Genomic DNA, 12,236 nt, shown 5'->3' with positions numbered 1-12,236 from the left:
CTGGCTGCACGCGCTCGCTGCGCCCCCCCCGCCCCCCTCCCGCTAGGGTTGCGGGGCGCGCACCCGCCTGCAGGGAGTTTGGGGGCGGGGGCTGCTCGGCAGCTAACAGGGTGTTTACGGGGCACAGGTGGAGCAGGGGGGCGGCCAGGGGATGGGGGGGCTGTAGGAGCCTCATGGGTGGTTTGGGGGTGCACGTGTGTGTGTCTGGCCCTCTCTTGCTGGGCAGGGGAGAGACCAAGCCCCGGGGAGCAGGGAGACAGGGCAGCATCGAACCACCCATCCTCAGCTTGGGGTGACCTGGAGGAGACCCTGGGCCCAGGCCAAACCACACGCAGGGGAACATACCAGGGAGTGGTGCATCCTGCGGGGAGATCCTTTGTGCCCCTCCCCTGCTGATCCATAAATCCTCAGGAGCCAGCCCTGCCTCAGCCCCAGGGGCCAGAGGGGAAAACAAGCACACAGCAGGAAAGAGCTGTGCCCCCATGGTCACAGCGCAGGTCAGGGGCAGAGCTGGGGAAAGCCTGGCCACTCAACCGCCTACTCTCACCCACCGAGCATTTGCATGTCTGGTACCTGACCAGCAGAGCCAGCCTCCTCCTGGCCTGGGGAGCCGAAGGTCATTGAAGGTCACGCTGAGCCCCTGAGGAGGACCCAGCTGTTAGTCCCACCCCCAAGTCACATGGGACTCCTTTACCGATCCCTGACACGGCCCTTCATTACAGGACATTAGTATTAATTCCCTAGGGCAGATCCAACCCGCCCAGGTGGCTGCAGGTTGGGGTTGAGAGACCCCAGCAGAGCTGGAAGTAGGGGGCTGGGATGGTAGGAGGCTGTCGGTCAAGGCTGAGTGGCAACGGCAGAGTTAGAGAGGAACCCCGGCTAGGGGACACCAGGTGGGATAGCAGGAGACTGTGGGTTGGGACAGAAGGCCAGAGCTGCGCATGTGTTACGGCCACCCTTGCTAACTGAGCGGGCAGGTTAGGGCTGTGGCCAGGGCTCGCCGGCTGGGGCTGGTTTAGCTGCAAACACAGGTGTGACCTCACTTTCCAGGCACTGGAAGGTTGTCCAGGGCCTTTCTAGCCACACAGCCACTGGCTGTGCAACTGAGAACTCCCCACCGCTGGTTTGCTACCCCACCCACTCACCCCATGAGCCAGCACACCGGGTGCTGCTGCTGCACAGAACCTGTCCCAGCCGCGGGCAGGGGGTGGGCAGCTTCCTGGCCCAGACAGGGCGGAGGCCAGCACAAAAACAGTCCCTGCCCTGAAAAGCTTCCAAGCTGAATAGCCAGAAGGGGGTGTAAGGGATTAGCACAGGAAGGGAAAGGGACTCATCAAAGATAATGGCAGAGCTGAGGAAAGAACTCAGGAGTCCTGGCATGGCCCTTTGGCGCCTGTACGGGGCTCCTGGGGTGTCAGAAGCATCCCTGGCTCTTTGAGCAGGGACAGGCCTCTCCTCGCATGGGGACCCCTCGGGCAGGCCCTGCCCCAGCCAGAAAAGGGAGTGAAGCGTCTGTTTGACCTTTAGCTGCCTCCAGAACCTGCTAAACTGGTTTTGAAAGTCCCTGGAACTTGCAGGGTTGGGGGCAGCAGGGTAGATCAGGGAGCCAGGATGCTCAGGTGCTATCCCCAGCTCTTAGAGAACCTGCTTGCCTCTCTCTGGATCTCCCTATATGGCCCGCCAGGAATCAGCACTCCTGGGGCCTTGTGTGCGTCTGGTCAGAAAACGCAGGGCTAGTGCTGCCCCCAGCAGGGACTGGGCCATACGAGGCACAAGGGAGATTCCTTGGGGATCCCTGTAGACACACAGGTGCAAGACAGGGCAATCAGGGGATCGCCAGGTGGGCAACTTCCTCACCCAGTCAGGGCACCCGCACCAGGTGAACTGATACATGTGCCCTACCCCAGGGAGACCAACACCCGCCCAGTTAACACAGCACATGGGGCCTGACCTGGCCAAGCCTCCTCCTTTCTGGTCCCAGCCTTGCTCCTTTCTACCCCCCCAAGCCTCTGGCCACACCTCTTCCGCTCTAGATACATCCTGCCAAGCTGTCCACACCCACCGGGAGAATCATTTGCAACAGTGTCCTCCTGCTCTTGACTAGACGCAGCTCCCCCCAGAACCAGAAATAGAACCTAAAACACAACTTCTCACTAGGCCATGCTGCCTCTAACTCCTACTGCTGAGCCGCTCCACTCCTCGAGCTCCATGCTCCCTCCCCACCTGCTCCTTGGTCCCTCTGGGATGGGGACCAGCAATTTCCCATACATATATAGTGGATCGTTTCAGGCATCATCCTTAATAACACTGTGACCAGGGTCCCTGTGACCAACATGACACCTGCCTGGTAACCAGGTAACTGTATCCTTCCTGCTGCCTGGGTAACAATCCCCTGCATCACCTGGCAACCGCAACAGTGGCCTCCTGTAACCAGATAACTATCCCCTCCATAATTAGGTAACAGTCTTTCCTCTACCCAGTAACCAAGACCTGGCCCTGTGACTTCCATGCTAGGAGCAGCTCAGAGATTGGAGCATGTCAAACCCTCTGAAGTGTTCACTCAGCTCTGATTGAAGCTCCTCCCAGAGACCTGGCACCACCTGTACATGGAACCAGGATCCCTTTGCAATATTTCCCCTGCCATCAAAACTTCGCCACAACCTTGTGGTGGTGTTCATCCCTGGGTCACTCAGGGCAGCTCCTCCACCTCAGAGCAATGGTCAGGCACTCTGGAGACCCATCACTGCGTTAGCTACACCCACCCACATTCCCATGGCCTGCTCCCCACTCGCCCATTAAATATAAAAGGAGAGGGAAGTAGTTTTAATTAAGATGCTGGCACATGTGAGCAGCAAAGCAGGGTTAGCAGTGCCTGAGGATTTTACTGGCAAGGCAATAAATGCTTTCAAGAACCTCATATCAATGGGACGTGCTGAAGAGCATCTCCTGGTTCTTGTCATTTAAAGAGAGGTCCCAACACAAGGGCTGAACCGCAGAGTAAGCAAAGACTCAGCTAAAAGAACTGGCTCTTCAGTTAGTCTTGCTGGATAATTACTGCATTCAGGTTCTTCTGAACTGGCTTATCAGCTAGAAGAATCAGAAAAGAAAAAGGTCTTATAAGAAGAGATGCCCAGAGATTAATCTGTTAACTTTAGCTGAAGAAAGAGAAGGTTATAGGTGACTTGATCTATAAGTACCTACATGGGGCAAAAAGTCTTTAATACTGTTGTCTGTGAAGGCTAGGACTGTACGAGTTCAAAGACAAGCTAGATAAATTCTTGTAGGTTAGGTCCATAGAAGGCTATTAGCCAGGAATGGCATCCCTGGCCTCTGTTTGCCAGAGGCTGGAGATGGACAGCAGGAAACAAGTCACTTGATCCTTGTCTTTGGCACCTAGCACTGGCCACTGTCGGCAGATGGGATGCTGGGCTAGATGGATCTTTGGTCTGACCCAGGAATGGCCGTTCTTACGTTCTTCAGACCAGCTTAAGACCAGTGAAGGGCTGCAGGCTGAAGCTAGATGAATGCAGTCAGGACATCAGGCACACATTTGTAATAGTGAAGTAATCAACCATTGGAACAACTGCCCAAGAACTGAGATGACTTCTCCATCCTGGGCAATCTTAAAATCAAGCTGGGATGGTTTTTTCTCTAAGCTCTCTTCCACTCCCCATGGGAATTAATCATGGCCATTCTGTGGCTTGCTATGCATTAGGTCAGACCAGTTAATCACCGGGGTCCTTAACAAACGATTCGTCTTGTCTGGTGGAGCACGGACAGAATACCAATGCATAGGTCCCAGGAAAATCTCCACTTAGGGAGAGAAAGGACAAATGCAAACTGCAGCTGCTTGCAACAGCGCCACCCCAAACGAATGAGCGTTACAAAGCTAACAAGGCGGCTGGGTGTCAAGGCTGAAAGCTACTTGCAGTGACACTGAACAGCACACCCTGCCATAGCAAAAGTGTCACAACATTGTTATAATGGGCAGTGTCCTGTTGGACATTGCACAGTCCCTGAATTGGGTCAGGGTCCCTCACCCCCAGAGGTGCCTGCCAGCTCAGCCCTACCCCCGCCCACTTTGCCAAAGCCCATCAATGCCCTCCCAGACATGTTTACTGATTTAATGGGATAAGGGTGGTAGAAGATGAGGAGCAACAACCTCTGTCCACAAGAGACTCCTCAAATCTGCGTGACTCTAGCCTCTGCCGAGGGCTTTATAACAGAACAAGGATGTGAGAAGAGGGAAGGCCCAGGCTGCTTGCAGACTTCAAGACCCAGGCCTTCATCCCTGCTCCCAACCTTATGGCCCCCAGCACAACTTGAAAGCCCTTGGCTGCCTCTGACCTGAGGGGAGGGAAAGCCCTGCATGGTACAGGAAGCTGGCAGGGTGAGGTTGCTTTATCCACCTCTGGGCAACAGGTGGCAGAGTCAGGCTGCTGAGACCACAGCAGCCTTTTCATGGGCAGGGGACCACACGGACTGAGGATTTAAAGGCCTTGCAAACATGACAGAGTAAGTGCTACAGACTGGGACCCAGCTAATGGCCTCCAGCTTTGGCTCTACCATCCTAGGCTTGCCACCCACTTACACACATCTCATAGTACTGGAAGGGAGCTCAGGAGGTTATCAAATCCAGGCCCCTACCCCTCTCGGCAGGACCAAGCACCAGCCCCCCTTTTTTTTTTTAAATCTATTTACCCCAGATCCCTAAACAGCCCCCTCAAGGAGTGAGCTTAGAACCCTGGGTTTAGCAGGCCAATGCACAAACCACTGTGCTAGTCCTGACCCATCATATTCCCTGGCCTCCTGACAACTGGCCCTGCTGCGGTCCCCGTCTCTCATAACCCAGCTTGCTAGCTCCCATGCAGCCCTCTGTGCATTTGTGCATGGAACCCACCCTGGTCATAACAGATCCAGGAAAGGGAGTCTGGGATGCAGCCACCTCTGGGGTGGGGTTATTTCTATAGGTACTGCAGCCCAAGGAGAACATCTCTGACCAAACACCCCCCACCCCTGCAGCACAGCGACCCCCTAGAGTTGCACTCCAGCATTAGGGTTAGCACTGGGTTCGTCCTGAATCCCAGAGCCCTCCCTGCTGCACAGCAGCACCCACAGTTCTGGGCACAAGAAGGCCACAGGCCTGAACAAAGGAGATGAGCTCTGTTTTAATGTTGCCTACAAATCTCAGTGCATGAGGGGAGGGGACGGGGCAGGGCAGGGCGGTCAGGTGTTTGGGAGAGAGATGGGCCAGAGGTCAGGCACTGGTGGTAGCGAGCCCAGCCCCAGCGTCAGGGATTGGGGTGGAGTGGGGCTTGGGGAGTGACAGAGTGGGATGCACAGGGGGGTGGACCGGGCTGACCACCCCCTCCGGCCCCAGTGCTCCTGGCCTCCAGCTGCTGCCTGAGTTGCTGCATGCGCTGCTCCATCTGGTGAGTCAGCGGGTGCCTTGCCCCCAGCCGCCGGCGGTAATCTGGGAGGAAAAGCTGGTGGTCAATGCTGGCTTGTGGTCCCAGCTGCCTCAAAGCCCCTGGGGGAGCACTGCTGGAGTAAGGCCGCCACCTAGTGGGCAAGTGTGGCTGCATCCCCTCCTAGCTGGGGGGAGGGGCTCACCCCGTGTTAGGAAGCCACCTCCCTGCGCCCCCCCTCCCAGGGCTCAGGGCAAGTTTAAGGTTTGCCATCTGTCAGGGGCATTGCACAGCCTGTGTCCCTGACCAAGGGGAGGGGTCACTCAGGAATCAGGGTTTTGGACAGGCTTGGAGTCTGCCTGGTGTCAACCCACTGCACTGTGTTGTGTGGTACCGTGGGGGTCAGGCTGCATGGTGTTGTTGCATTGCCACGTGGGGGTCATGCAGGGCAATGTTGTTGCATTTCGTTATGCTGGACCGGGGGCTCACGCAGTGCAGCGTGGTTGGGTTGTGTTGCAGGTGATGCGTCATCCGGCCTGGCATGGTTGTGTTGCGTTGCGGCGGGGGGGGGGTGGGTGACACCCAGCCTGGTGTGGTTGGGTTGCTTTGCGGGGGGAGGGGTGACACCCAGCCCGGCGTGGTCGGGTTGCTTTGCAGGGGGAGGGGTGACACCCGGCCCGGCGTGGTTGGGTTGCGTTGCGTTGCGTTTTTGGGGGGTGACAGCATGGATGGCTTGTCCCCCACTACAGGGCTGTCACATGGCGCTGTGTCATATTGCACTGGGCGACTCCATTGCCCCTGCCCCGCCTCACCTTTCAGGGTCTCTGTTAAGATTGCCAGAACCTCCTCCTCCATCAGCTCCAGGAGGGGCAGGGGCACCTGTGGGGGGAGGGGCCCGTGTCACTGGGGCTCTCAGACTTGGTCCCAAATCGGAGCAGCTGCCCCCTCTTCCCTGGCCATAGCCTGGGGGAGTTCAGTGGCCTGGAGAAGGGGGTTCCCTGGAGCCCTGACCCTCCCTTGGGGGATTCCTGAGCTCTCATGCACACTGAGCGCCTCAGTTCTCAGCAGCAGCCTGAGACTGGGGAAGGGAACGGCGAAGAGACCCATTCCCATTACACAGCATCCGGGTGGGGCAGTTAACCTTGTGCGTGGTCCCTGGGGGTGGAAGGGCAGAGCACACGAAAGCTGCCCAGAGTGGGGTTCCCCCTGAGGTCCCCAAACTGGTGCGTCAGAGCTGACGGGGGGAATATCCCCTGGGGGGAGTGACTCGGAGGAGGGAGCCAGACGCCAGGGCATCGGGAGGGGCTGGGTGATCTGGGGGTAGCCAGGGAGATTGTGGGGGACACTTGACCTGTCTGGGTGCTGAGAGACAGCTGGGGAAGGCTGGGAGCAGGTGCGCTGAGCGGGTCAGGGCTCAGCCGAGATGGGAGGGGCTGGCAGAAGGCTCAGGTCTGGGCTGGGTAGGGGCATACCGGCCAGGGCAGTGGGGCCCATAAGCCACATGGGGGGGCGAGGTACCAGACTCACAGCTGCTTTGCAGTTGTTCTCATGTTTCCTCACCCGGCGCCTGTAAGTTTTATCCTGCACCAGTGAAGATGTGCAGAGGGTGTGAGAGGAGAGCAAACACTGCCACACTCATCCTGCCCCTCCACCCTTACCCCCTGGGACCAGCCAACACCCCTGCCCTCCACATCTACCAGGCAGCTCATCCTGACCGCTTGGGACCACCCAATGCCCTCCTGCCCTCAGCCCCACCCTGCACCCCTTGTGACTGCCTGAAACCACCCAGCCCCCCTCACTCCCTGCCCAGCACCCCATCCTGACCTCCTGGGACCTCTCAATGTCCTCCTGCCCCTGCTCCCTAGCTAGCCTGGGCTTCCTTCCTGGGCCAGGGAGCTGGGAGGAGAATGGCCAGAGGTCTGGGGAGGTGCCAGGCCAGTCTACTCCTAGGCTGTCTGGGCTAAGCTTGGCTGTTGGCTTCCCCATCCAGCAGGGGCTCTGTAAAGCTGGGTTGCTGGGGCCTCAATGGCACGTTCTGCACAGCCCTGCTGGGTCCGTGCAGCTCCCCCCACCCACGTCTCTCCCACGCAGCAAAGGCTCTGCCAGGAGTCTGAACTCCTTGGGACTGGCTGGGGATCTTCAGCAGGTGCCTGGAGCCCCAAGGCCACCAGACTCGTCCTGGTGTGATGCTGCACCCAGGGTCTGAGACACAGTGGTGGGACTAACAAGAAGTCTTGTGGCACCTTATAGACTAACAGCTATTTTGGAGCAGAAGCTTTCATGGGCAAAGACCCGCTTCATCAGATGCACGAGCGGGGAGGTGGTTTCAGAGGGGTATTTAAAGAGTGGGGTCCCAGTAAAAGAGAGGGCAGAGCTGACAAGGTCTATTCAGCAAGGTGGAAATGGCCCAGTAGCAACAGTACTTATCAAAAGAAATAAAAACAAGTCAGATCAGACAGGGGCATGTGAGCCTTTATCAGAGTCTAATGGGGAGATCTCAACACCCAGGGCAGAGAAGCTGGTTTTGTAATCTGCGAGCCACTCCCAGTCTCTGTTCAATCCTTGGTTAATGGAGTCAAATTTGCAAATGAATCGCAGCTCAGAGATTTCTCTCTCCATTTGATTTTTGAAATTTCTTTGTTTCAGAACTGCCACCCTTAAATCTGCCACTGAGTGTCCAGGGAGACTGAAGTGTTCCCCACAGGCTTCTGCTGAATAGACCTTTTCAGCTCTGGCCCTCCCTCTTACTGGGACCCCATTCTTTAAATAACCCCCTGAAGCCACCCCACCACTCCCTCACCTGATGAATCGGGTCTTTGCCCACGAAAGCTTCTGCTCCCAAATATCTGTTTGTCTATAAGGTGCCACAAGACTTCTTGTTGTTCCCGAAGCTACCGACTAACCCGGCTACTCTCTGATACAGTGGTGGGACTGTAAGGGAACCCTGCAGATCTGAGAGGGGGTCTGGCCATACCCACCTGTGTCAGCTGGTCCAGGTGGTAACCCCGCTGGTGTGCCAGTCTCCAGTGGGTGATGCGGTTCCCCATGGTCCATGCAGAGCTGCCCATGCCTGACGGGGCAGAGTGGCTGAGCTGAGGGAGGGAAGGACTCAACCTCCAGCCCTCATCTGCCACTGCCCCAAACACACATGGGCGTCCCACACCTGGCACTAAGATGCAGCCACCTCTGGGGTGGGGTGGGGGCGGTTTACACAGAAGTCCCTTCCCTCCCCCATGCTGGGCGTCTCACCCCGGCACTGACCTGAGATGGTGGAGAGTGACTCCAGCTGCTGGGCCACAGGGGCTGAGGTCTCCAAGGCTTCAGCAGCAGCAGTCCCGGGTTCCTGGCAGAAGGAATCGTGTTAGAGCTCTGGGGGTCCCTAGCGCCATCCCCAGGCTTGCCCTCCCCCTCCCGCTCCCTGCACCCCTGGCACCTGAAGGGCAGCTTCCTTTCCTGCCTCCTGCCCCACATGCTGCCCCTTCCTGGGAGAGGGGGAGCAAGAAAGTGTGTGTGTTTGCAGGGCAGACACCAGCTCCCACTGTGCCTCAGCCCCAACCCCGGTGCTCCTTACCTCCTGCCGGGCTCTAGCTGCTTCTTCTGAGTCAGCGTGGGCCGGAGGGGAGGCGTCCCCTGGTGACCTGGGGGGCGGGAGGGCATCCTGGTGAGAGACCAGTGCCCCCCACCCCTCCCCAAATCACACCAATGGGCCCATCTAGTGCCCTGTCTTCCCAGCTCCCTGCCCAGACTTGTGGCTCCAGCCAATCAGCATCTCCCTCTCCAGCTCCAGACTGTGTTCCTGGGGGGTGGGGGCAGCTGGAGCCATGGAGTGGAAATTCCTTTAGCACCAATCTGCTAAAAGCTTCTGTGCGTGGGGGAGAGGACTCCAGTAGCAGCCCAGGATCCGCATCCCTGGCGGATGGAGCCGGGGGCGGGGGGAGTGGGGAGAGCAGCAGCAGCCCTGGGAGGGGTGGGGCGCTGGGCTGCACTGGGGGGAGCAGGGCAGGTCGGGGACTGTCCCCACCCTCCCTCAGGCGGGAGGGGTTGCTGCTGTCCCATGTAGCAGAGCAAACGCCCACGGCTGTCCACCCTGACTCCCAGGCGCGCCCCAGTCCAGTGACCGCCCAGGCCCACTCATGCAATTGCCCCAGGGTTCCGGTATTACCCCACCCCCAGCTCTGTCCCTCCACCCCCAGGCTCCAGCGGCAAAGAGGCTCAGCTGCCATCTCCCACGGGCCACTCTTACCCCTCAGCTGAGTCCAGCACGTGCCCCCCTGGCTCCAAGGCCCCCTCCTGTAACAGCAGTGCAGGTTAAAGCAGACTCCCCTATATCCCTTCAGTGACCCCCACCCCCAGGGTCCCCATCCCTCTGCCAACACTGCGTCGATCCCCCTGGCACAGCGTTGTTCCTGCCCTTCACCGTGCAGCGGTACCTGCCAGCACCCCACATGGGTACTGGCACCATATCAGCATCCCCAGGACTGGCCTCCCCCTAATCCGGGACAGCAGGGTTGGGGACTGGGCTCCTGTGAGCCCCTAACAAAGCTCACGTCTCCCTTCGCCGTGTACTCCAGTCCCTGCACACTGCTGGGGTCACGGGGGAGGCTCCTTGCAGACCTGCAGAGAAAGACAGGGCTCAGCAGAAGCACAGCGGATTTACTAGCTAGGCCTCTGGGACCCAGGAGCGCGGAGTCCTTAGTTCAGGGAAGACAGACTCCTGCGGGCAACCAGCTGCTCCGTTTCTGCCTCCTTCTCCCCCAGCCAAGGCCTCCCTTTCTGCCCCCAGCCTGGGCAGTGAATTTAGGGCTGGAAGGAACCGGCTGCCCACTGAGTCCTGCCCCTGCTCTTGCAGTCAAGCTGTGATCAGAGCCCAGTTGGAAAATGATCCAGGTTGGAGTGTTTGCCCCTCCCCTCCTCCTGCTAGGACGCTGCTGCACCCCCCTCTCCCCTTTTGGCTGGGCACAAACCTTCTGACATTCAGCCTCCATTGATTCCTGGCCAGGTTATTCCCCATTGGTTCCCACACCAACATTTGTGGCTCAGGAGGCCCCCCCCCCGAGATCGCCCAGGCTGACTGTGGGCCATAGCGCTGCCCCGTATTAATTCCCCTTTGAACTAGGGCAGGTCTCAACTTCGGTGGCCCTTTGTGAGACCAAAGAACTGTCTGTTACCACGTGTGTGCCCCAGGCAGGTGCTTAAGAACTGGGAGCTAGTTACTGCTTCACCAGCTCTCGGCTGAAGGTCAGCGACTGACTCCGACAGCTTCTCTCCAGCCTGCACTGTACCAGTAACACATCAGGCTCAGGCTTTACTGCCTGACAGCAGCCCCTGTGCTGGTTGGACAAGAGTCCTACAGATTGAGACAGGGTGTGATTTAAGTGGATTAAGTGGTCCTGATTGACGCCATATGTGGCTGCACTGGGACCAGAAGGGCACGGGGTGTGGGGAGGGTGTTGCTTGCTGCAGATTCGTTTACTCTGGATTAGGATAATTTGGGATAATGCAATCTGATTCTGAAATTAGGGTGACCACATGTGGAATTAGGAATCGTTAATCAGGGAGAGCTGGTGACCCACTGATGCCCAGGTGCAGTCCCGGCTCACTACAGGGGCCTGGTTGGTTTATTCATCCCCAGCCAGAGAGAGCCACAGCTGTCCAGTCTCCTGTGCTCTGGAGGGGGAAGTGACCCTTTCCTGCTCACGAGGTGTCAATCCAAAGAGCATGGGGAAACTGAGTCACACCTATTGGTCTTAAATATGGCAGCAATTCCCGTATTTTCCACAGGGTGATATCACCCATCCCTCATTCCCCAGCAACAGATCAAATCCATGGGGGTGGGTAAGTTGGTATCCTTGTTCCCCAAGGAGAACCACGCAGCACTCTGCCCCAGACCTTTGAGGGTATATACCCAGCATCCTCTGCTCTCACCATCGGTGCAAATCCATCTTGCCAGCCAGTTCCACTCCGGCCTTGTCCTGCAACGGACCAGCAAGCCATGAATGGGGCAACCCTCCCTTTGCCGGAAGGAGTTGTCCAGTACTTCATGGGGTGTAAGGACTGGCGCTCTGGAAACTGGGGCCTAGATCTCCCTGGACACCTTTGACAGTGAGACCGTGAGCCCCACTCCAAACTGGGACCCTGTGTCTCCAGATTCCTGCCCTTGAAATCAATCCCAGTGCTGCCAGGTATGACCCCCACCCTTGACATAGGGATTTCCATGGCCTGATAGCCCCCCCTCCTCCACACAACATTGACAGAGCCCCCAATGTCTTTCTAGCCACGTGGCATCTTCCGGGGGTTTGGGGCACGTCCCCTCCCACACCCTGGTACCTGCGCTCAGTCCAGCTCACCTCTGCCCTCCAGGATGCTGCTGGGAACTGGGTGAGCTCAGTGCCCGAGACCTCAGGGGGAGGGAGCATGTCAAAGCCCGCAGCCCCCGCCCAAGCCCCCTGTTTAGTCCCACCCATTCCTATCCCCCGCATGCCCTCAGCACTCAATCCTCCCCCCCCAGCACCCCCGAGCCGCCCCATCCTTCCTGCCTCTTGCATCACCCGCCTCCCCCTCCACCTGCTCTGTTACACACCCAGCAACACACCCCGCCCTCTAATTACCCCACCACCCCTCTCTAATCAGACCCCCCCCTCCTTTGTGCCCGCTACACCCTCTCAGGACGGGGTATACGGAAGCTAGGGCAAGCGCCTAATGCCAATGCACCTCCCCAAGGAAGGGAGCCACTCGCAGACCCCACACACAGACCAGGCCCATGTGGTACCCTGAGGTGACGCCATAGCAACATGAGATTCTTGCTGGGCAACAGTCACTAGACAACCC

At 58.3% G+C, this 12,236-nt stretch overlaps 1 protein-coding gene across 4 annotated transcripts; it reads right to left on the bottom strand.

Moving 5' to 3' along the window:
* Positions 1–4,930: 4,930 nt before the first annotated feature.
* On the bottom strand, positions 4,931–11,812 carry CATSPERZ (catsper channel auxiliary subunit zeta). 4 transcript variants are annotated; one of them, XM_075005540.1, is made up of 9 exons: positions 10,373–10,454; positions 9,956–10,022; positions 9,652–9,698; positions 8,980–9,046; positions 8,670–8,751; positions 8,387–8,478; positions 6,936–6,989; positions 6,221–6,287; positions 4,931–5,473 (listed from the first exon to the last, which is right to left on the bottom strand). In XM_075005540.1, the coding sequence occupies exons 1-9, from the start codon at positions 10,435–10,437 to the stop codon at positions 5,292–5,294; spliced, it is 723 nt and encodes a 240-aa protein (XP_074861641.1). In that variant the 5' UTR covers positions 10,438–10,454; the 3' UTR covers positions 4,931–5,291. The 4 variants fall into 4 exon arrangements, with proteins under 4 accessions (XP_074861641.1, XP_074861642.1, XP_074861643.1 ...); XM_075005542.1 differs by lacking the exons at positions 9,956–10,022; positions 10,373–10,454 and adding exons at positions 11,334–11,380; positions 11,756–11,812 and having other exon boundaries at positions 4,932–5,473; XM_075005541.1 differs by lacking the exons at positions 9,956–10,022; positions 10,373–10,454 and adding an exon at positions 11,334–11,462.
* Between the last annotated feature and the right edge of the window lie 424 nt (positions 11,813–12,236).

This window comes from Carettochelys insculpta, chromosome 11 (genome assembly GCF_033958435.1).
Source record: "Carettochelys insculpta isolate YL-2023 chromosome 11, ASM3395843v1, whole genome shotgun sequence".
Classification (NCBI taxonomy): Eukaryota; Metazoa; Chordata; order Testudines; family Carettochelyidae; genus Carettochelys; species Carettochelys insculpta.
This window is presented reverse-complemented; position numbering and strand designations above follow the sequence as displayed.